The sequence below is a fragment of the Rhinatrema bivittatum genome, chromosome 1 (genome assembly GCF_901001135.1).
Source record: "Rhinatrema bivittatum chromosome 1, aRhiBiv1.1, whole genome shotgun sequence".
Classification (NCBI taxonomy): domain Eukaryota; kingdom Metazoa; phylum Chordata; class Amphibia; order Gymnophiona; family Rhinatrematidae; genus Rhinatrema; species Rhinatrema bivittatum.
Window position 1 is genome coordinate 45,943,056 of NC_042615.1, and position 23,326 is coordinate 45,966,381.

At 47.6% G+C, this 23,326-nt stretch overlaps 1 protein-coding gene across 1 annotated transcript in view; it reads left to right on the forward strand.

Moving 5' to 3' along the window:
• Positions 1-23,326, forward strand: part of ABCE1 (ATP binding cassette subfamily E member 1) — a 91,795-nt gene that overhangs the window by 34,541 nt on the left and 33,928 nt on the right. Inside the window, exons 6-11 of the mRNA XM_029600470.1 lie at positions 569-706; positions 1,153-1,222; positions 10,546-10,642; positions 12,561-12,650; positions 19,347-19,468; positions 20,555-20,776. Coding sequence (XP_029456330.1) covers positions 569-706; positions 1,153-1,222; positions 10,546-10,642; positions 12,561-12,650; positions 19,347-19,468; positions 20,555-20,776 — 739 coding nt within the window. The remainder of the gene's footprint in view (positions 1-568; positions 707-1,152; positions 1,223-10,545; positions 10,643-12,560; positions 12,651-19,346; positions 19,469-20,554; positions 20,777-23,326) is intronic.

Genomic DNA, 23,326 nt, shown 5'->3' on the forward strand with positions numbered 1-23,326 from the left:
ATATTGCTTTACATTTAACCCTGTATCAGTGCTATAGTTTTGGAAACAGCTATAGTTTTGGAAACAGTGCTATAGTTTTGGAAACAGCCTTTTTTAAAATGTTTGTTTGTGTTTTGCGGTTTCCTCCGCCGCCTCTCTTTTGAGTTTTCAGCTCATTCAGAACAGACCCTTTATGTAGCAATGCTCACCAGTTGCATAGAACTTAGCAAAGATTATGAAATGAAGGCGAAATCCCAAGGGCTGCCTTATAAGCTGATTCCAAGCATGTTCCATCTTAATTGTAACACCAGGTTTCCTCACCTAAAAGACTTAATAAAACTTTTAATCAAATGTGAAAGAGGATTATTATGAATTGAACATTATGTGGGCGTTGTGAAAATCAAACAATTGTTAAATGAGGGGGCTCTTGCCTAGTTTTCCCATTACCCTCTAAAAGTACACCCACACAGGACTCCAGGTGCAGGGATTTTCCCGAGTCTTACTAATGAGGTTGAGGTAGTCATTTTAACAGTGAATGAAAACCATAATAGATTTTTCTTTGGACTTCCCACTTGACATGTCTTTGTAGGAACCACCTGATTGGCAAGAAATCCTGACCTACTTCAGAGGCTCCGAGTTACAGAACTACTTCACCAAAATCCTGGAAGATGACTTAAAGGCCATAATCAAGCCCCAGTATGTGGACCAGATTCCCAAGGCTGCTAAGGTTAGTGGGGTAATTGCACAGCTTTGCAAGAGACTTGGGGGTGGAGCAAGTAGCCGATTTGTTTTATGACCTGACTGAGATATTTGTACAGCTGATGTGATGCCACTCACCGGCATTCATCCAGACAACCAGATCTGCCACTCTGAGCGTTACATTTTAGTATAACGTGATTCCCTGCGTGCTTGAAATTCTGTTGGGTTTAATTTTTACTATTGCTTGCCAGGGGTGTTAAACTTTAATTTCTGAGTGTTGCAGGGAGGTCTCTCTTTTTTTTTAAAGCATGTCTGCAACAAATGTGCATGAGTAACACTGCTATGCAAGTAAATTACATGAATATTTGTTGTGAATATCATTAAACGCAGACCTGTTAGTGGGCTTTAATAAGGTGCCCTGGGGCCTTTGCAGTCGTCAATGCTGCTTTTGACTCGAAATTTTTGTCCTTCCAGGGCACTGTAGGGACCATTCTGGATAGAAAGGATGAAACCAAGACACAGACTGTTGTCTGTCAGCAGCTTGGTAAGGAGACTTGAACCTAATTACTTGCTCAAGCAATATCCACATTTATTTATTTACTTAAAAGTATTTATATCCTGCCTCCTCCAAAGTTCGGGGCGGGTTACAATGTAACATATATAGCATCATTTAAAATACACATAAGTAAAATAAGACACAAAACATCTTAAACAAAATAAAATACAGGTATAGCTTGGAGACAATCAATAAATAAGAGATGAACTAAAAGGACTAATTCACTGGTAAGGTTTTGCATAGATCTGGAAAGGCCTGAATAAAGAGATAATGTTTGCTGACTTTCTTGAGCAGATTCTTATCTGAGATTAAATGGATTTCTGGTGGAATTGAGAATGCATGCTCTCTGGTAGAAACTAGTCTGGTAGTTTTTGGCGATGGAACTTTGTTTTTTGAGCGGAGATTCCTGCATGGTGTGTATATGTGAAGAGAAGCCAGAGAGCCAGGAGGTGGTATTACTATAGATAATTGTGTGAAGAATCATTAGAGTTTTAAATTGTAAATGCCACTTAACAGGAAGCCAATGGAGTTTGTGAAGGACCGGGGAAATGTACGTCCCTTACAACCTGCGCTGTTGTCACGATAGAAACCGGTGTTGGAACAGTTCCATATTCCTATGCTGCTGCTCCCCGAGTCCAGAGCCAGTCTGTCGTGGTGGCTGTCGCGTGACAATCTGGTCTGGGGGGTGGACCTAGACCATCTGGATTGGATGATCATCTCCACCGATGCCAGCCTGACTGGATGGGGGGCAGTATGTGCAGACAGATCTGCGCAAGGGCTTTGGTCCCCTTCGGAAGGGTCCTGGTCCATCAATCGCCTCGAGACCAGGGCGGTTCGCCTGGCCCTACAAGCATTTCTACCCTGGATCCAGGGCAGAATGGTTCGAGTGTTTTCAGACAATGAGACGAAGTCCGGCGGTGGCGCTCAAGGCACGACTTCTTTTTGCCTGGGCGGAATGCCATCTCAAGGGCATCACGGCTTCCCATGTCACGGGAGTGGAGAACGTGCAGGCAGACTTCCTAAGCCGCCAACAGCTCGATCCAGGAGAGTGGGAGCTATCTCGAGGTGTGGAATTTCATCTGCACCAGGTGGGGCGTGCCTCAATTGGATCTGATGGCAACCAGGGAGAATTTTGAAGACTTAGCGCTTCTTCAGCCGTTGGTGGGAGCCGGGCTCGGTGGGGCTAGACGCTCTGGTGTGCCCATGACCCAAGGGAATTCTACTGTATGCCTTTTCTCCCTGGCCTCTCATCGGGAGGTTTCTCCATCGCATAGAGCTCCATCCAGCCAGGGTGGTAGTATTAGCTCCAGAGTGTCCGCGTCACCGTGGTTTGCAAATCTGGTTCGCTTGGCTCTCGAGGGACCCTTACAGCTCGCATATCTACCGCGCCTACTTTGGCAAGGTCCAATATTTTTGGGTCGGGAAGATCACTTCTCTCTCACGGCTTGGCTTTTGAGAGGCGACATTTACGCTTGAAGGGCTATTCCGAACAGGTCATTTCTACACTCCTACAGGCGAGACGCCCAGCCACTTCTATGGCCTATGTGCGAGTGTGGAAGCTGTTTGAAGCATGGTGCCAACAGCGCTTCTGCAATCCGTTAGCAGTGAATGTCCCACAGGTCCTGGACTTTTTGCAGTAGGTTCTTGCTAAGGGGTTAGCATTTAACTCCCTTCGTGTTCAAGTGGCAGCTCTTGGTGCATTGCTTGGCAAGTTTGCAGGCTGCTTGCTGGCAGTACATCCAGACATTGCTAGGTTTCTTAAAGGGGTTAAGCACTTGCGGCCTCCCATCCGTTCTGTGTGTCCAGATTGGAGTTTGAACCTAGTGCTTCGGGTGCTCTGTGCTTCCCCTTTCGAGCCTCTCCTCAGAGTGTCGTTGAAGGATCTAACCATAAAGACGCAGAGTGTCGTTGAAGGATCTAACCATAAAGACGTTTTTTTTGGTAGCCATTTGCTCGGCTTGTCGGATTTCGGAGTTACAAGCTTTGTCATGTCTGGATCCCTTTCTTCGCATTTACGATGATAGGGTGTCCTTGCTCATGGTTCCATCCTTCGTTCTGAAAGTGGTTTCGGCTTTTCACGTCAATGAAATGGTGGAGCTGCCAGGCTTTCCTCAGTGGTCTTGTGATTCCTCTCAGGGCAGGGATCTGCATTTGCTGGACGTGCGACACATCTTGTTGCGTTACCTGGAAGTTATGACTTGCGGAGTTCCGATCATTTGTTCATTCTTTTTAGTGGCCAGAAGAAGGGCAACAAGGCATCTAAGGCGACCATTTCTCGGTGGATTAAAGAGGCCATTTGTTCGTCATACATAGCCCGCGGGCGCCAAGTTCCGTTGGGTCTCCACACTCGTTCCTCTAGGGCCCAGGCTACTTCCTGGGCAGAATGTCAGTTACTGTCACCTCAGGAAATCTGCAGGGCGGCAGTGTGGTCTTCATTGCACACTTTCACTAAGCATTATCGTCTGGACGTGCATGCTGCGGAGGGGATGGTCTTTCGGTGAGAGTGTTCTGATTGCGGGTCTTTCGGGTTCCGCCCAGTGTAGGGTGGCTTGGGTACATCCCACTTCTCTGGACTGATCCTGGTACGTACAGGGAAATGAAAATTGGTTCTTACCTGCTAATTTTCATTCCTGTAGTACTCCGGATCAGTCCAGAGGCCCGAGTCTTCCTTCAGCTACCAAAAGACAGCCTTACTGAGTGTTTTATCTTTCTGATGTTCGTTGCACGGGGCTCCGTTTTTTGCAGACATAGTTCATGGAGCAGTTTTTTGGTGGTTGGTTCGGTTACCTGTATTCTGAGGATGAAGGGCTGGTCCATTTGGCTAAGTTCCTTTCGTCCGTTCTTTATGTTAATTAGTACCGGTGGGCTTGGGTACAAGTCAATACTGAGGGACTGTAGGTGGCACTATAGTATATATGGCAGTGCCCAAAGTTTTGCTCTCTGACTCTGTCTGCTGGTAGGGATACACAACCCACTTCTCTGGACTGATCCTGAGTAATACAGGAACAAAGATTAGCAGGTAAGAACCAATTTTCATTTCTAGTTCAAATGATGTTGAATGATTACGATTGATGAAAATTTGTTGATCGGTTGGTTAGATACGATTTGAACCAGTTATGGACAGTTCCAGAGATGCCTATATGGGATAGGCGGGTCAGTAGAATTTGGTGATTAATGATGCAGAGAGGTCAAGAAAGATGGCAGTGTAGGATGTTCCACAGTCGAATCTGCAGAGAATGGTATCTGTGCTAGAGAATAGTAGCATTTCAATACTGTAGTGTGGTCTGAAACCAAATTGATATTGGTCAGGACTACATATTCCAGAATTTTGGCAAGGAATGGAAGTGAGGAAATAGGTAAAAAATCAGCAAAATTTGAATTAGCATTTTGTTTCTTCGGAATGGGAATTACAGCTGCAGTTTTTAGGTTATCTAGTAGGTGGCCGTTGAGAGAGGAGTTGACCGTTGGCTTCTGGGAGCACAATGTTTTCCTTAGTAGTTTTGAAAAGACTGAAAGGGCAAGGTGAGAGAGGATGAGTGGATGGTTTCATTTTGGAAATATTTATGATTTCAGTACTTGCAACAGTTTCAAGGTGTAGGTGTTTGGTGCATGGTGGGAAATGTGGCGACAATGGTTTGGATTTTTTGTTCAAAGAATTTGCCAAATGAATAGCAGAGTTCAATTTAGGAGCTGGCATTAGGGTATTGGATTGAGGGGTAGATAATGGATTTCACTAAGTTAAATAGTGTTTTGGGATTGTTTGCTTCTATACATGATGTGTAATATTTTTTTTCCTAGCGTGTAGCCAGATGGACTCAGGACCAGTGGGTTATGTGCTCTTCTGCTAACAGATGGGAGACAGAGTCAGATTTTAGTCAAGTTCTAATCAAGATTGTTCAAGAGTATGTCCACAATGGCTTTTGAAAAGAATACTGAGGTCACTGCAGGGGTATATCTAAGGTGACGTCCGCTTTAAAACCTGACTCTGTTTCCATCTGTGAGCAGGGGAGCATATAACCCATTGGTCCTGAGTCCATCTGTCTACACTAAGGAAAACAAAATTATCAGGTAAGTAATTTCTCCATTTCAAATGTAGTAGCTGGTCTTTTTTTTTTTTCTTTAATTGAAAATTTTCCTGTACTACCCAGATCAGTCCAGACTCCTGGGTTTTGTGTCCCTGCCAGCAGATGGAGACAGTTTTACTGACACTGTTATATAACCCAGTACGACACCTGCAGTCCCTCAGTATTTCTCTGTCTCCAGTAGATGATGTAAAACCTGCAGTCTGGAGAGAGAGAGGAAAAAAAAAATTAAGACAATTTCTGGATCCTCCCAGGGGGTTGTGAGGCCCTGGTGGGGCCATCCCCCTGATTTGAGGTGGATGAGCAGGGGGGCTGGTGACCCTTCTGATAGCTCAGTCCGGAGGTCCGTGAGGTGGACATCTGGTGGTCCAATTCCCTCATCCCCCATGAGACAGCGGTAGAATCTGCTGGAAGTTCGGCACTGCAAGCCCAGTGGAGCAGAGAAGTATCCCTTTTATACATTTTGTCCTGGGCTGAGTCGCAAAAGGAGACAAACATAGCCAGGGGTCTGGCTCTTTTCTGATCTGCCATGTGGCAGAGAGTAAAAAAAAAAAAAAAAGAGAGAACAAGGAATCTGTGCAGCAGTGGGGTTCCGGGGAGGAAGCTAACTTAGCAGCTCAGGGAGTTCAACCATGAGGTTTTTCAGCAGCTTCTCTGCCTGCAGAGGAGATCTGGTGTTTGCTCCGTGGCGCTGAGGGTCTGTTCCCTATTTGCCATTGAGGGTGCTGGTGGTGCCGCAGGTGTGAGGAGGAACAGCGTGTGCGTGGCAAAAGCGGCATGGCGTTCAGGGTAGTCTGCGCCGAGCATGACCGTACTGGTAGAACAAGCCTTGCAGATGACGGGGTCTAGTGCTGAGGCTTTCCCTGTCAGCTCAGAAATGGCTGCGTCTGCGGGAGAGGCAGGGGAATCCCCTCCTCGACTGTCACCGGCAGTTCCTTGTCCCACAAAGGTGCAAAGAGGCACTTGCTCTGAGGCGTTGTCTCTGGTACTGGTAGAGGTCTCCTGCCAGTTTTAATTTGATTATACGCAAAGTGTATTTAGCAGTATGCTGGCTCTTGGCCCCATTCTCCATGAATTCTCGGCCAGTCAAGAGGTCTGAACTGTTGAGAAACTCTTCAAGCTGGTGATTTTCGATGCTGGATGTTAAATAGATCCTGGCTTAAACGCCCTGAAGGTACAGGTAGGCTTTGCTTAGCTGTGTGGTAGGCCGCGGCAGCGGTTATTTTCCCACGTGCGGAGGCATGTGTGTGCATTCTCCGTGGCGGTTGCATGTGCAGGGACCTGTGTGCATAAGGTCGCAGCCTAGATTTAAGTGCAAATGTCTGCGACCTAGACATGAGTATGTATTTGCGCAGGTACTTGTGTGCGTGCAACCATGACCTAGTCTTGAGCAAGTATTTGCGCACGTCCTGGAGGGGTATGCGTTTACGCCTGTGTGGCATTGGTATGCGCATAGGAGGCTGCCTAGAGCCAGTGTTCTGGAGAATTAGGCGCCGGGGACAAACAAGTCCAAGCGCCTTGCTATCTGTGAGGTTTGCTATCTGATAGCAGTTTCAGTCCTCACTCTGTCTCCATTTGTATCAGCACTGTTTAAAAGCTGAAAGCGATTCGACTACTACAGCTTTTGCCCATGTTGGGACATTCCCTCAGTCTATGGTGGGGAGTGGAATGGGAGGCAAGGCAATGGTCAGTTCTCCTTCTCCATTTTTCCAAGGGCAGAAGCTTCATGGAGAGAGCAAGTTTGGGCCTATGGGCTCCAGTACAGATCCATCCTCCTTCTCCTGGGTGGAATGATTCCAGAGTCTGCAGACCTATCTGCAGAGGCGCCCAGCAAAGGCGAAGCAACCTACTATGTAGGTTGCTTCGCCTTTGCTGGGCGCTCGAGCCTCCCATTTGTCTTTGCTGTATGCTCGAGCCTCCCATTTGTCAGTCAGAGGGGGCAAATGCCACAGGGAGGCTGTCCCTGGTAATGTTCAAAGTGGTGTGGCTCATGAGACATCAGAGGATTCCGATGGGGAATTGGCTTTCTCACATCTAGAAGAGGGAGAAATTGCATATGTTTGAGAACCACTTTGGACTCTGTTCAGATTTTTTTTCCTTTTTTCACAGAGATATGTTACCGAGTTTGTTGGCTTAGACTCTAAACACACTCGTTGTGGCCCAAGTCCGTTGGATCAGAACCTGAACATGTTTAGTGTGGTCAGAGGTCAATTTTAAGTTAAACGCCTGGTTTCTTTTACCTCCATGTCCAATTCAAGAGGAATTGAATTTAAAGAAGGTAAACTCTGAGGCCCGTCATAGCAGCAGTACACACGGGAGACTTCTTGGCATCTCTCACCTTGATAGAGGCGTATCTGCACATAACCATTAGACCGGAGCACCAGGGATTCCTGAGGTTCATAGTCCTAAGGCGGCACATTTTTGGTTTCGAGCCCTTCCCTTTGGCTGGCGATGGCTCCCATGTACCTTCATCAAGGTGATGGTGGTGAGGGCGGCCGCATTGCAAAAGAGAAAGGTGTGTTGGTGTATCCATATCTGGATGACTGGCTCATTGTGCGAAATCAGGTGGCCTCTGTCGACAGTCAGTACAAAAGATACCGATGTGCTTGAAGTCTCTAGGATGGTTGGTGAACCTAGCAACGAGCCATTTTAATTCTCTTGCAAACTCTGGAGTATCTGGGAGCTCAGTTCGACACACTGGCAGAGAGAGTGTATCTCACTGAGAGAGACTGCTGAAACTGCAGAGTCAGATTGGGCTTCTGCTAGAGCTTTCGGTGCCCAGGGTCTGGGACTAGTTACAAGTCCTGAGTTCCTTTGCATCGACATCAGGAATTAATGCATTGGGCACTGGCACAATTGCGGCTTTTGCAGGGGGCACTTCTCTCCTGCTGGAATCTGTTATTGGAAAAGTTTCATCTTCCTTTTCTGTTAGAGAGGGAAGCTAGGGACAGTCTTTCATGGTGACTTATTCGCACCAATCTTGAGCGTGGTGTGACATTGGAGATTCTGAATTGGATAATAGTCACTGCCAATGCAAGCCTCTCTGGATGGAGGGCAGCATGGCAAGATCAGTTGGCGCATGGCTAGTGGTTGAAACAGGTTGCCTCATGGCCTATCAATCGGTTTGAGACAAGAGCGGTGCATTTCGCATTGCTTGCCTGTGTGCCAAGGTTACATGGCCATCCAGTTTGGATCCTATCAGACAATGCTGTGATGGTGGACTACAACCATGAAGGGCGGAATCAAGAATCGGGCAGTGGCTCGAGAGGCCCTGGAGTCTCTGGGGTAAGGTGCAAGGGTATCCTCTCTCCTCACATCCGGATGTTATACAGTTCCTTCAGGGAACTAAGAACTTGCGTCCTCGGATGCGGATCATTTGTCCATCTTGGAATCTGAATCTAGTCTTTTTAGAGGATTGTGTGAGGCTTGGTTTGAACCACTAAAGAAAACTTTGGTTAAGGACTTCACTCTTAAAGTGGTTTTCTTGATGGCTATTTGTTCAGCAAGCAGAATTTTGGAGCTCCAAGCACTGTTGTGTTGAGATTCCTCCCTACAGATGTCTGATTTGGGGCTATCTTTATGCATGGTGCCTTTTTTTCTGCCTGAGGTAGTCTTGATGTTCCATTTTAGAAGAGCTTCCAGCTTTATGGATTTTGATTCCTCTACTCAAGCAGGGGAGATTAGACTTTTAGATTGGAGGCATGCATTATTGAGGTATCTAAAGGTCACTTATGATTGGAGTGGTCCAAAGAAGGGAAGTAAGTCGTCTAAGGCTACAATTGTGTGGTGGCTGAAGGAAGCGATTGAGTTGACTTAAATTTCAAAAGGGCACCCGCTGCCAGGGTGTTTAGTGGTGCACTTAAATTTCAAAAGGGCACCCGCTGCCAGGGTGTTTAGTGGTGCACTTAAATTTCAAAAGGGCACCCGCTGCCAGGGTGTTTAGTGGTGCACTTAAATTTCAAAAGGGCACCCGCTGCCAGGGTGTTTAGTGGTGCACTTAAATTTCAAAAGGGCACCCGCTGCCAGGGGGTTCAGTGGTGTGAGTCACAAGAGGTGTTGCCACATGAAATTTTCTGGGCTGCTGCTGGGAAGTTGGTTGCACACTTTTGCTAGGCATTATCGCTTGGATGTGGGGGATCCAGCTTCCATGTGCTTTGGTGAGTGTGTTCTACAAGCGGAACTCTCCATAAGGGGAGCTTAGGTACATCCCAGGAGTCTGGACTGGGGATGTACGTACAGGGAAAGGAAAATTGGTTCTTACCTGCTAATTTTCATTCCTGTAGTACCACAGATCAGTCCACAGACCCACCCATTTACTGGGAGGGAGAGTCCGCTGCTCGTACTCTTGCTTTGTATATAGTGCAAATTGGAGGTTTTTCAGTGCTGATTGCTTATGTTAAATTTGGGAAATGAATTTTCCGTTGTCTTCTTGGGCAACTTCACCTTCTTTTGTTGGAGAGGAGCGAGTTTGCTTAAAAGTTTGCTGAGAACTTTAAGGTGGTAGTTGTCATCTTTTGCTTGGGTACAGTACTGAGGGACTGCAAATGGCACACTGGGTTATGTACAGTGCCACTGAAACTTTTAGTCTCTGCTGGCAGGGAGGCAAAACCCAGGAGTCTGGACTGATCTGTGGGTAGAGCGAAAACTAGCATGTAAGAACCAATTTTCCTATTCTCATTCTTTGGATTTGAGCTTTTTCATTTTCTTTTTCTTGCTACTTTGTGCTATTTTCGTCAGCACCATTATTTGATCCCTTGACGGAGTAAAGCTGCAGAGGTTGGTGGTTTATGACCTACAGACCTGTTCATTCGTGTGTAAAGAGGAATCTTAAGGTTGATATTGTCAGTCATTCAGCTTTCTCCACCAACACTTGCAGGCACCCATTGCTAACTTTTAGGCCTATCTCAGGTTCTAAACCAAAGCAATCAGCATCTCCAGTGCCGATTCTCATGCTCATACCCCACTGCTGTCCATTTAAATACAGCACAATGGTGGCTGCTTTTTTATTTCTGAGAATACCATGCTTCATTAACCTGCATAATGCTTTCATCCAGTGCTAAATTATTCATGCCAGGTGTTATTTACCAGCGGCATGATAAATGAGCCCCTGCGTGTTTGTTTAAAGTAGAGTACTAAACTAGCAACTTTGTCTATAATTAAAAGCATGTTTTATTGTGCTGTCTGGCATGCATGCTGTCGGACATGAAACAGGAATGTTCTTTGTTGCAGATCTAACCCATCTAAAAGAGCGGAACGTGGAAGATCTTTCTGGAGGAGAATTGCAGCGGTTTGCTTGCGCTGTTGTGTGCATTCAGAAGGCTGATATGTACGTATGATTGTCGTGTCTTTGCATTCCCTGTATTTTTACTATATGGCACATGGCCTGTTTTCTTTAAAGTAGCCGTACTGGATAGTCCATCCCAGTTGATCTCCCCTTCATGACTGTCATAAATCCTAGGTTCTTTTTCTCCAAATCTGCTTGTGCTATACTCTTACAGTGTGTAATTACAATAAGATTTGCTGGAGTTGGGGGAGATCTTCTGTATCCTTCACCCAACAGTTACAGTGCCTCTGTCAGTTGAAATGACAAGCTCTTGTAGCCATTTCAATCATTGCTGCTAGCTGATGGTGTGACAGGTGAAGGATCACAGTTAAGGCTGTGGGAGCCAAAGAAATTTGGCTTGTTAAATAAAAGATGAGTATTTCATGAACACAAGCAAAGAGAATTCATATTTTGTGTTTAGTATATCACCTGCGCAAGCTTGTAGGATTTAACATTTCTGTTTTGACCTCTTTCTGTTGTGTTTTCAATACCTCACTATTCATGAGGCATCTAGGATTTCAAACTGGTGTTTAGGCATAATGTATAACACATAATTTGTATGTATTCAGAATATTCATGTGTGTTTTATATAGATATACACACACTATCAAATTCTAGTTGGTTATCCACACATACATAGCATTACTATCTATATAGATACACACTCTCACACACACATTCAGAATACTCTGAGAACTCAGGTTGGGCATGAACTACAATCTATTTGGGAGGTGACTGCTGCCTTGTCTTGCAGTATTGTCTCAGCTGGGCACGTCCCTCCTTTGATTTGAAATAGCTAAGTGGAAGAGTTGTTACTATTATCCAAACCAAGCTAATGTTTTATCTCATCGGCCAAAGAATATTCTAGTATCTGATTTGCTTTCCATCTGTTTATATTTCAACAATATTTGTTACTTTTTAGGCATTCTTTAGCATTGGAATGTAACGCACCTGAGCTGAGAGAAAACAGACAAAAATTGGCACGCCTATGCACCTTTTTTTTACACACAATGTACAAATTCAAGCTCACTTTCAAATACGAAGCTGCAGTTTTGCTTACACACATTCTCCCTCTTTGCGCACATCTTGTCTCCTCTTGTACACACACCTCTTGTACACATACAAAATGAAAGCATTTCCTGACCTAAACTGAACCTGAATCAGTCTTTGACTAATCACTCTGACTTTACCTTAACATAACAATTTAACTCCACAGCATTAGGGCAATTCGTTATTACCTCAAATGCATTGATAGGCATATATGTATCATATGTATCTAGTTAAAAACCCCAGCTTCTTTTCTCTGTTCCAAGTTATATTACTACCTTGTTTTATTGTAACTGCAACCCTTAACTTTCACTTGTATATTGTTTACTATTACTACTACCTTTATAATTTATGTTATTTATTGTTATTTATGACCTCTTGTTACCTCTTCACTTGTTAATTGTAAACCGACATGATGCGATACCCATCGCGAATGCCGGTATAGAAAAACTTTAAATAAATAAATAAAATTGACATGTACAATGATGATCATGCTTTCTCTTTCACTGATGACTGCGTTCCCAGCATCTCTCATATGGACACATTTTGGAAATTTGCACACTCTGTAAAGAATGCCTTTGGCAATTTTGTATATTCCATGGTGGAAGAATAATTAATAACATTAATTTTGCACAGTATGTTCAAAACATGGTAAAACACTAGAAAAATCATAAAACATACAGTAATTTGTATATGTACATATAAAATATATCATGTTTTCCAGTTTTGATTTAATACATTTAAACACATAAATGTCTTATACATTTTAGAAGCAGAGTAAAATTAGTTGCTTGTAAACACAGTTCTAGAAACCTGATATTTGAAGAGATACTTTCTAAAAGTTGTCTGAAGTATTTTTATTTTATTTTCTCAGCTTCATGTTTGATGAGCCTTCTAGCTATCTGGATGTCAAGCAGCGCCTGAAGGCTGCTATTACAATTCGATCTTTGATTAACCCAGACAGGTAAGTACAAGCTTCCTTCTCAGGCTTAGGGCATATGATGATAGTCTGGATTTTTCCTTTTTGGCAGTTAGATAAGATGTAATAAGTGTCATATCACTTCTAGGTGAGGATAATTTTGTTTAGGTGTCTTGGAGAGCAATAGTTTAAGGCAGTTCTGATAGGTTTCTAGAACATTTAATGCTACTGGGATACCTGATCTTCTCTCTGGGGAAAATGTATGCTGTATGCATTGCTCTCTACTGGTTATGAGCAGCTTAGTGTGCTGAAAAAAACAATGGTACTTTTCAAAATAACCAAAGTGTGTACTTAAGACACATGCCGTTTCCAGCAGTTTAGTCATTTCAAGCATCATAAAGCCACCAGTGTCACTGCTGGGCAGACCGAAGCTAGCAGCTGACATCACATTGTTTCTTTGGATTAATGATGCCCTCTGTTCAAGAGGACTTGGACTGGGATATTGTACTGTGAAGGAATCTTGTGCAGTAATTCTCACAAAATGACATAAGATTAAAGACACAGGTGGCCACGCCAATGGGCATGTTAAAAGGGCAAAAGAATCAGTGTATGGTTAGCTGCTTCAGCTTTAGGTAGAGCAAGGTGCCATTTTGTGTCAAGGAGGCAATTCTTGACCAGGGAGACTTTATTCATGTCAGAAGCAGTAGTGGAGCTGGCCCTGGTTTATTAGCTCCTGTTTCAAAACATGTTCCCTGTACGTACCTGGATCAGTCCAGACCGTGGGTTATGCTCCCATTCCAGCAGATGGAGTCAGCACAAACTTTGAGGGGGCGTCACCCTATATACCACTACCCCCTCTGCAGGAGTTCTGTATCTTCTGACTCCAGCAGATGCGAGTAGGGTATCCGGGTATTCTCCTACTGTGCTAGGTTTCCCTGTGATTTTCTTACTTGTTTTTCACTTTGGCCTCTGCCTATTTGTGTGTCTTTGGATCAAGTTTTGGTATTTAAAAAAAAAAAAAAGTTTGAAAAAGTTTTCAATTGTAAGGAGCTGCCTTCTTTTCTTACCCTCTGTGTCTCTCTCTTGCCTGTGCTGCTTGAACGGGGCAAGTTTGGTTTTGTTGTATTTTCTTTTGCAGCTCTCTCTCTCTCCTTCTGTGTCTCGCGGATGCCGGTGGTGCCGGCCTCTCCGTGCTGATTTTCGCGTGTCGGCAGCCATTTTGCAGCTCCTCAGGGGCTGCTGTGGCAGGCAGGAAGGACGTCTTTTCGGCGGGTTGCGCGGCCAGGAGGGCCCCCCCCCCGAGGCATTTGGATTCTCTCCCGGCGGGCAGTGCAGGCCGATAGGGCCCCCCCGCAGCGCCGTTTTCGCTCTCTCGCGGGCCCCCCCCCCCCCCGAGGCTCAGGTAATTTTTTACCGCTGTTTTCGCTGCCGGTCTCTGCTACCCCGCGTTTTCGATGCCGCGGCCATCTCGCTGTTCGGCCTGCGGGGAGCCGGGGTCACGCATCTCTCGGGAGGGCATCTGCGCTCGGTGCCTCCCCGGGGGGGAGGGCACCTCGCAGGCCCTCACCGATTTTACCTTCTTCCCCAGTTTGCCCGGGCAGCATGGGCCGGTCCCTCCCCCATTCCTGGCGGGAACGGCGGCCATTTTGAGTACACAGCGCCCTGAGGGGTCTCAGGGAGCGCTGGAAGATAGAGAAGCCGGGGCTGCTTCTCCCCCGACCCTGATTCCGGAACCGGGGCCACAGGGACAGGGTTCAACGGGCCCTCCGTCGTCCGGAGCCCCCTTGAGCAGGCTGGGGTTTTCCCCGGAATTTATTCTTCTGATGCACACGGCATACTTGCAGGGGCTGGACGCCCCGGCGGACCCTCCCCCCCGGCTAAGGTACCCCGGATGTCGACTGTTTCCCAGGCCCCCCCCCCGTCTTGACGGGAGTGGGGGCCCCCAACCCCCCCACTCGGGTCCGGCCTCCCCCAGGACCGGTGGGAGCGGCGACCGGATCAACGGCTCCTGACCCTGATGTCACGGACTTGGGCCTAGCGGACTCCACGCCGGAGGGAGAAGATCCGCGCACGTTGCGTCTCTTCCAAAGGGAAGAACTGGATGACCTGATTCCGCTGATTATTCAGGAGTTGGACCTGGACCCTCCACCGGATCTGCCCGCGCCGGTAGCGCCCGCGGTTGTCACCTCGTCGAAGAAGGGGGATCCGGTCTTGGCGGCTCTTCGTCCGAGGGCCCGGGCTTTTCCCATCCACGAATCTTTCCTCCAGCTTCTCACTAGGGAGTGGGACACCCCGGAGGCTTCCCTGAAGGTCGGACAGACCATGGAAAAGCTGTATCCTCTGCCTGAAGATTTCCTGGATCTCATAAAGGTGCCAAAGGTGGACTCCGCGGTGTCGGCAGTCACGAAGAGGACGACGATCCCGGTGACGGGAGGAGCGGCCCTGCGGGATACGCAGGATCGCAAGTTGGAAGTGTTCCTAAAAAGGGTCTTTGAGGTCTCCGCGCTGGGGATGCGAGCAGCGATGTGCAGTTCCCTCGCCCAGCGGGCGAGCCTTCTCTGGGTACAACAACTTCTCACGTCCCAGGCCCTGCCTCCCGAGGAGGCCGCCCAGGCGGATAGGCTGGAGGCGGCGGTGGCGTACGGGGCGGATGCCTCGTACGACCTGTTCAGGGTGCTGGCACGATCCATGGCTTCGGTTGTGGCGGCTCGGCGCTTGCTGTGGCTTCGCAATTGGGCGGCGGACACGTCCTCCAAGTCGAGTCTAGGCTCCCTGCCTTTCAGGGGTAAGTTCCTCTTCGGGGAGGATTTGGATCAGATCATCAAGTCCCTGGGGGAAAATGCGGTGCATCGGCTGCCAGAGGACAGATATCGCTCTTCTAGGGCGTTTTCGTCATCTCGGACCAGAGCCAGGGCACAACGCCGCTACAGGAACTACAGACCGGCGGCTTCCAGGTCCTCCGCTCCCAGGTCTCAGCCCTGGTCGCGCTCCTTTCGCGGGCGCCGGCCCGCGCGCCCCACCCCCGGGGTGGGACACCCTTCTCCCAAATCTTCGCAATGATGCCAGGCTCGCCCACTCCGCCGTCCCCAGGATTGGGGGCCGGCTGGCGTGGTTCTACCAGGAGTGGGCGCAAATTACATCAGACCAGTGGGTCTTGGACACCATAGAACGCGGCTACGCATTGGAGTTTGTCCGCGCTCCGCAGGGAAGGTTCATCTTCTCCCCCTGCGGATCGGGACCCAAGCGCAGGGCGGTGCAGCTGACGCTAGACAGGCTTCAGGAGATCGGCGCTATTGCGCCCGTGCCCTTAGGAGAGGTGGGCTCGGGCCATTATTCCATTTACTTCGTGGTGCCAAAGAAGGACGGCTCCTACCGACCCATCCTGGACCTAAAGGAGGTCAACAAGTCCCTCCGGGTGGTCCGGTTCCGCATGGAAACGCTGCGGTCTGTGATCGCGGCGGTACATCGGGGGGAGTTTCTCGCCTCCCTGGATCTGACGGAGGCCTACCTGCACATCCCCATCCGCCAGGAGCATCATCGCCTACTCCGGTTCAAGATCCTGGACCAGCATTTTCAATTCATAGCCCTCCCGTTCGGGTTGGCGACGGCTCCGCGCACTTTCACCAAGATCATGGTGGTGGTGGCGGCTGCCCTGCGGAAGGAGGGCATATTAGTTCATCCTTATCTGGACGATTGGCTCGTTCGAGCGAAATCTTTCCACCACGGGCAGGCAGCGGTAGCCGGGGTGGTACAGTTCCTGCAGTCCCTGGGATGGGTGGTGAATTTCTCCAAGAGCTCCCTCGTGCCCTCGCAGCGGTTGGATTTTTTGGGGGCGACCTTCGACACTCGTCTGGGCAAGGTTTTTCTACGTACGGACAAAGCGCACTCCTTGCGGGCTCACATACGGCGGTTTTCTGCGTTACCAGAACCCACCTCCTGGGACTACCTGCAGCTCCTGGGGGTGATGGGCTCCACCATCGACATGGTCCCTTGGGCGTTTGCGCACTTCCGGCCCCTACAGAGGGCTCTCCTCTCGCGTTGGAAACCGCTCTCGCAGGACTACCAGGTGATTCTCCCGCTGCCGCAGTTCGCTAGGAACAGCCTGAGCTGGTGGTTGGATCCAGCGAGTCTGGCTCGCGGCGTGTCCCTCGATCTGCCGGATTGGGTGGTGGTCACCACCGATGCCAGTCTCGTCGGCTGGGGAGCAGTGTGCGACCGCAGCGCCACGCAGGGGACGTGGTCCGAGGAGGAGTCGAAGTGGTCCATCAATCGCCTGGAGACCAGGGCGGCCAGGCTAGCTCTACGACACTTCCTGCCCCTTCTTCGGAACCGGGAGGTCAGGGTCTTGTCAGACAACGCGACCACCGTGGCTTATATCAACCGACAAGGCGGCACTCGCAGCCCTCAGGTCGCGCGCGAAGCAGCGATGTTAATGCAGTGGGCAGAGCGACATCTGGTCCGCCTAGCGGCCTCGCACATCGCGGGAGTAGACAACGTTCAGGCGGATTTCCTCAGTCGCCAACTACTGGATCCCGGGGAATGGGCCCTGTCCGAAGCGATGCAGCTGCTTGTCCATCGGTGGGGGACCCCCCACCTGGATCTGATGGCGTCCGCGCAAAACACCAAGGCTCCCCGGTTCTTCAGTCGCCGCAGGGAGCGAGGCGCGGAGGGAGTCTATGCCCTGGTGCTCCCGTGGCCATCCCACCTGCTGCTCTACGCATGGCCGCTGGTGGGCAGAATACTCCGCCGAATAGAGGCTCATCAGGGGACTGTGATCTTCGTCGCACTAGAATGGCCCAGGCGTCCCTGGTTCGCAGACCTGCTACAGCTGGTTATCGACGGACCCATCCGGCTGGGACATCTTCCCCACCTCTTGCACCAGGGTCCGGTATTTTTCGATCAGGCAGAACTCTTCTGTCTTGCGGCCTGGCTTTTGAAAGGCGCCGCCTCCGGCGCCGGGGCTACCAGGAGGCGGTAGTGTCAACGCTGTTGCGCTCACGGAAGACATCGACGTCGGTGGCCTACGTTCGAGTCTGGAAGGTCTTCGAGTCCTGGTGTTCCAGCCAAAACACGGGTCCCACTACGGCTTCTGTTCCTCAGATCCTACAGTTTCTACAAGCAGGGGTGGACAAGGGACTCGCCTATAATTCCCTGCGAGTTCAGGTGGCCGCCCTTGGCTCGCTCTTGCGCGATGGGGGCTCTCTGCTACAGCACCCGGACATTGGGCGTTTTCTCAAGGGTATTAAACATTTGCGGCCTCCGCTGCGTGATCCTTGTCCCTCCTGGAGTCTCAACCTCGTTCTGCGCTCCCTGTCGGGACCTCCGTTCGAGCCCCTGCGCAGTGCAACGCTTAAGGATCTCACCCTTAAGACAGTGTTTCTGGTGGCAATCTGTTCCGCTCGCCGCATATCGGAACTGCAGGCTCTGTCGTGTAGAGAGCCTTATCTACGTTTCTCCGACTCGGGAGTCTCCATCCGCACCGTCCCATCTTTTCTCCCGAAGGTGGTATCTACGTTTCATGTGACTCAGACGGTGGAACTGCCGTCCTTCTCTTCATCTGAGCCGAAGTCCCTCCGTCTCTTGGACGTCAAACGCACTCTGCGTCTCTATCTGGAGGCTACGAATGATTTCCGGACGTCTGACCATCTCTTCGTGCTTTGGTCCGGGCCTAAGAAGGGGGCCCAGGCTTCGAAGACGACCATTGCCAGATGGCTGAAGGCTGGCATTGCAGCTTCCTATATTGGGACGGGGCGGACTCCCCCTCCCGGTATTGTCGCGCACTCTACACGTTCGCAGGCGGCGTCCTGGGCGGAGTCTCGCTCGGTTTCTTCTCAAGAAATCTGTAGAGCAGCCACCTGGAAATCGTTACATACGTTCTCGAGGCACTATCGCCTACATCTCGCCTCTCCAGTCTCTGGGCACTTTGGCGAGCAGGTTCTTCGAGCAGGCCTCGTAGGACCCCACCCGATTTAGGGAAGCTTGGGTACATCCCACGGTCTGGACTGATCCAGGTACGTACAGGGAAAAGAAAATTATTACTTACCTGCTAATTTTCGTTCCTGTAGTACCATGGATCAGTCCAGACGCCCACCACGTCTGGGTTTCTCAGCCTGCTCGGATCTCCTCTGAGTCTTTGCTTCACGACTCTTTCAGATTCTACTGTTCTTCGCAGCTCCCTACAGGTTGTTTAGCTGCGTTCAAGGTTCCCTATCCGTTGGTAGGGTACTTACAGTTTTGCGTTCGTTATTATAGTTGCACGGCTTTGTTGCCGGTTATTTGGAAACTTGATCCAATAAGGGGTTCTGTTTTCTACTCGGGCTTTGATATACTCGATACTGAACTCCTGCAGAGGGGGTAGTGGTATATAGGGTGACGCCCCCTCAAAGTTTGTGCTGACTCCATCTGCTGGAATGGGAGCATAACCCACGGTCTGGACTGATCCATGGTACTACAGGAACGAAAATTAGCAGGTAAGTAATAATTTTCTTTTAGTCTCTGCATGTAGGAAAGCTTGACAGAAATTGAAAAATCAGACCAGATTTGCCTGCCCCTAATTGGGGGCAGAAGTTATTTTAACTGTGAGTTTTGCCTTCCCCTGGCTTTTCTAGGGAATATTTGGAGAGAGAGCTGATGGTCTCTTTTCAAATTTACCTACTGTTACTTCTTGTTGTCTCATGTCTTCAGCCATGTTCATTTGTTCTCTAGCTAAGTGCTCGTGTTTGGATTGTTCTTGTTTTGCAGGTATATCATTGTGGTGGAGCACGATCTGAGTGTGTTAGACTATCTCTCTGATTTCATCTGCTGTTTGTACGGCGTACCGAGTGCTTATGGTGTTGTAACCATGCCTTTCAGTGTAAGAGAAGGTACAGGAATGCTTTTCCACCACATCTCAGCGTGAATTAGAAGCCGAGTGCACTGGAAGTGGATGGGACTTCAGTGCTTCTCCCCAGTGGTGCTTTGGACCCACTTAAAATGAGGTCTCCAATGATAAGTCACATGTGAAAATATTTTTTTCATTCCGCATTCTTTTAACTGGTCAGTCACTTCAAAGCTGGTTACATTCAGGTAATGGATGTATTTCCTGCCCCTAATGGGCTTACAGTCTAAGGAGCTTATTTACAAAGCAGTTTTTCATAGATACAAAACCTTTAATAAATAGGCCCCTAAATTTGTACCTGAGGCAGTGGAAGGTGAAGTGACTTATGCAAGGTTACAAGGAGTGTCAGCAGGATTTGGACCCTGACTTCTTTGGTTTGCATCCTGCTTTTCTAACCACCAATCCTAAGACCTATGGGTTGCTGTTGTGCTGGTACTCTGAGTTATATGGCACTTCACAGGATAAAAAATCGTTTTACACAGTCATTGGCAGTGTAGTATAATGCACTGAACTGGGATAAATCTGCCAGGAGGTGAAGTCCTTGGAGTACCTTTCTGGCGTCTGCCAGCAGCTCACGTAAGCATTATCCTGAGCTTTGCTTTCGATGGCAAGTTCTGTTAAAAGGAATGGTATTGGCGTGTACTCGCCTAACAGGATGAGCCCCACTGTTTTGGATCACTCCTGTGAACAGGGAGCCCTGTACCACTGGCTTCATCTGCCCCAGGTGGCTACTGCAGCTGCTCAGATTCACTGCTATGATCTCTCACTGCTGGAAGAGAGAATGGGAAGTGCTAATGCCAGTGGTGCACTCTCTGAAAGAAACTTTTGTAACCTCAGTGTGTTGGCATTTATAATGCTTTTCTCTTTTCATAAAATGGAAAGTTTCAAATATTCTCCTACTTATACAGGTTGCTGTTTAGTCTGCCTTTGTTTCATATTATGCTGGCTTTCAATGATTTTTTTTGGCTATGAAAATTCTTGTGGATTTGGAGGGGGGTTATGTGATAGCAATTTCATAAAATGCACTCTTTGGTTGAAACACAATTCTAGACTTTATTCTAATTTCCTTTAGGTATAAACATTTTCTTGGATGGATACGTCCCAACAGAAAATTTGCGCTTTCGAGATGCATCCCTAGTCTTTAAAGTGGCAGAGACTGCAAATGAAGAAGAAGTTAAGAAAATGTGCATGTACAAGTACCCAGCAATGAAAAAAAGAATGGGCGAGTTTGAGCTAAGGATCGTAGCGGGAGAGTTTACAGACTCCGAAATCATGGTGATGCTTGGAGAGAACGGTTAGTGTGTGCAGATTACACAGTCTTCTTCAGGAGTTCCTTAAGGGTTTGAGCTACCTCCAACCACCTCCAAAAAACTTAGATATATATATATATATATATATATATTAGGGATGTGAATCGTTTTTCAACGATTAAAATTATCGTCCGATAATGTTTATATCGTCTTAAATCGTTATAGAACACGATACAATAGAAATTCTAACGATTTATCGTTAAAAATCGTTAAATCGTGTTAGTGCGCACTAACTCCCCGTTAGTGCGCACTAACTCGAGTTAGTGCGCACTAATCGGAAAAAACGATTTTTAACGATTTTTTAACTAAAAAATCGTGCCTAAGACGATTTTCTTGCCCTGCCACACGATTTCTATCGTTAAGACGATATGGAAAACGATTCACATCCCTAATATATATATATATATATATATATATATATATATATATATACACAGAAATCTTTAAAAAAAAAAATTAAAAAAATGCCAGCGGTCAAGTTCAGGAAACGGACGTTCAGTTAACAAGCATCTGTTTTCCGAACCCCTGGCTGTGCGCTGATCAGGAAAATGGATGCCGATAAATTCGGCACCTGTTTTCCTAACCGGCGGACAGCCGACCGCTCACGGGCTCCCGCTGTCAAGGAGGTGCTAGGGGCACGCAAGCGACCCTAGCGCCTCCTTGACAATGCGACCCCTAATTTGAATATTGCATGGCACCCCCAGGAGAGGTGCCTGGGGGCGCGTTAGGAAAGCAGGCGCTGAACACTCAGCACAGCTTTCAACGCGGTTGTTTAGCATGGGCCCCACTGTTTGCCTCCTCTTTGCGATGTACTTGGACGATATATCGATCACAAGAGGAAAAATTGCCAGTGAAGGGTGGTGGTGACAATTATATAAACTAAAATATTATAATTGTATTAAAAACTAATCACTTTTTAATAAAAATGAAGTGTTAAAAAAATTAGAAAAATACAAAAATATACGAAATGTGTAAATATAAGCATTCTTTAAAAAAAAAAAAAAACATCATGGCCATTGGCACATATGCTTTCATCAGGAGTTATAACATTGATACAAAAACATGCACAGTGTCAAAAATATTAAACATTTTAATATAAAATCAGCCTTAAATATCTCTTTTAAAGCTCTCACGTGAATAGAAAATCAGTAAAAGATGAATCCAAAATATTGTAAAGTTGTGATTCCTTCTTGTTGGGAATAAGCAAATTGGAAAGTAGTATTGATTTCACTAGTGGCTGATATTCCTACTCGTTGGTCCAGAAAGTTTGTGGTCTTATGTTTATTTTTATATGTCCTCTCGGAATACCGTAGGGTCAGTGACATCTGTCACTTGAGGACAGGATGTCCAGTGGCTCTTAAAAAAAAAAATAAGTAAGTGAAGCATAGATGTCGAGATGACCAAGATGTGTAAAGTACAATTCATAAATGTTGAGTAAAGGGAAACAACTTGCCATGTGCTTTTTTATACAAGGTGGCCCATGGAAAAGTAGCCTGCGTGGCACTGGTATTGGAGGCGGGCTACTTTTCCATGGGCCACCCTGTATTTGGAATATTACATGCCCAAAGCTTATATAAACTTTGTTACTGGTATCTTTTTCACAACAAACCTGGCTTCTGTTTGGATACTATGGTTTTTCTTTCTCATTTTTAAGTGTTATGTTTAGTATCATTACTCTTTTAGTGCAGAATATCAGGGATAATTTTTGTTCCTGTTCGTACCCCAGATCAGTCCAGACATGTTTTGCATCCCTACCTGCAGATGGAGACTGAGAATAAAAACTTTTCAGGCACTGCTACAATAAACAATGAGTGCCACCTGCAGTCCCTCAGTGTTTCGCTATCTCCACAGATGGTAGAGGTGCAAACCTGCAGTCTGAGTGGGGGGGCGGGGGGAAGTTTTAGATTAGATTTAGAGAGAAGAAAAGAAGGTTTGAGGAGACTCTCTGAGGTGTTGCGTAGCATTGTGGACCATCCCTCAGGTTGAGCTGGGCAAGCGGGGGTTTGGCAATCCCTGAGAAGCTTTAGCCCACAACATCCAGGGTTCCCTGTACGTACCCAGATCAGTCCAGACAGTGGGTTGTGTACCCCTTCCAGCAGATGGAGTCAGAGCAAAAGCTGAAAGTACGGCCCCTTATAGGTTGGAGCGCCCTCTGTGTCCCTTCAGTATTTTCTCTGACTCCAGCAGATGGCAGGGGATGCCTACAGCTCCCCAGCATTTTTTACTACATTCTATATTTCTTATTTTATTGGTAACATCCAGGGATCTGAAAGAAAGGAGTTCTGATTCCCTCTTTCCTCCTGAAGGCTTCTTCCCCAAGGTTTTCTCCAGCATCAGGGAAGAATTTATTTTTCCCTGTACATACCCGGATCAGTCCAGACTGTGAGTTGAGCCTCCTTTCCAGCAGGTGGAGACAGACTAAAACTGAAAGGATATCCTATATGAGGACAGAGCCTATCCTGTAACCCTTCAGTATTCGTCTGTCTCCAGCAGGTGTTAGCAGCTCACCCTTCATTCTCTGCTTTAGGCTAGTC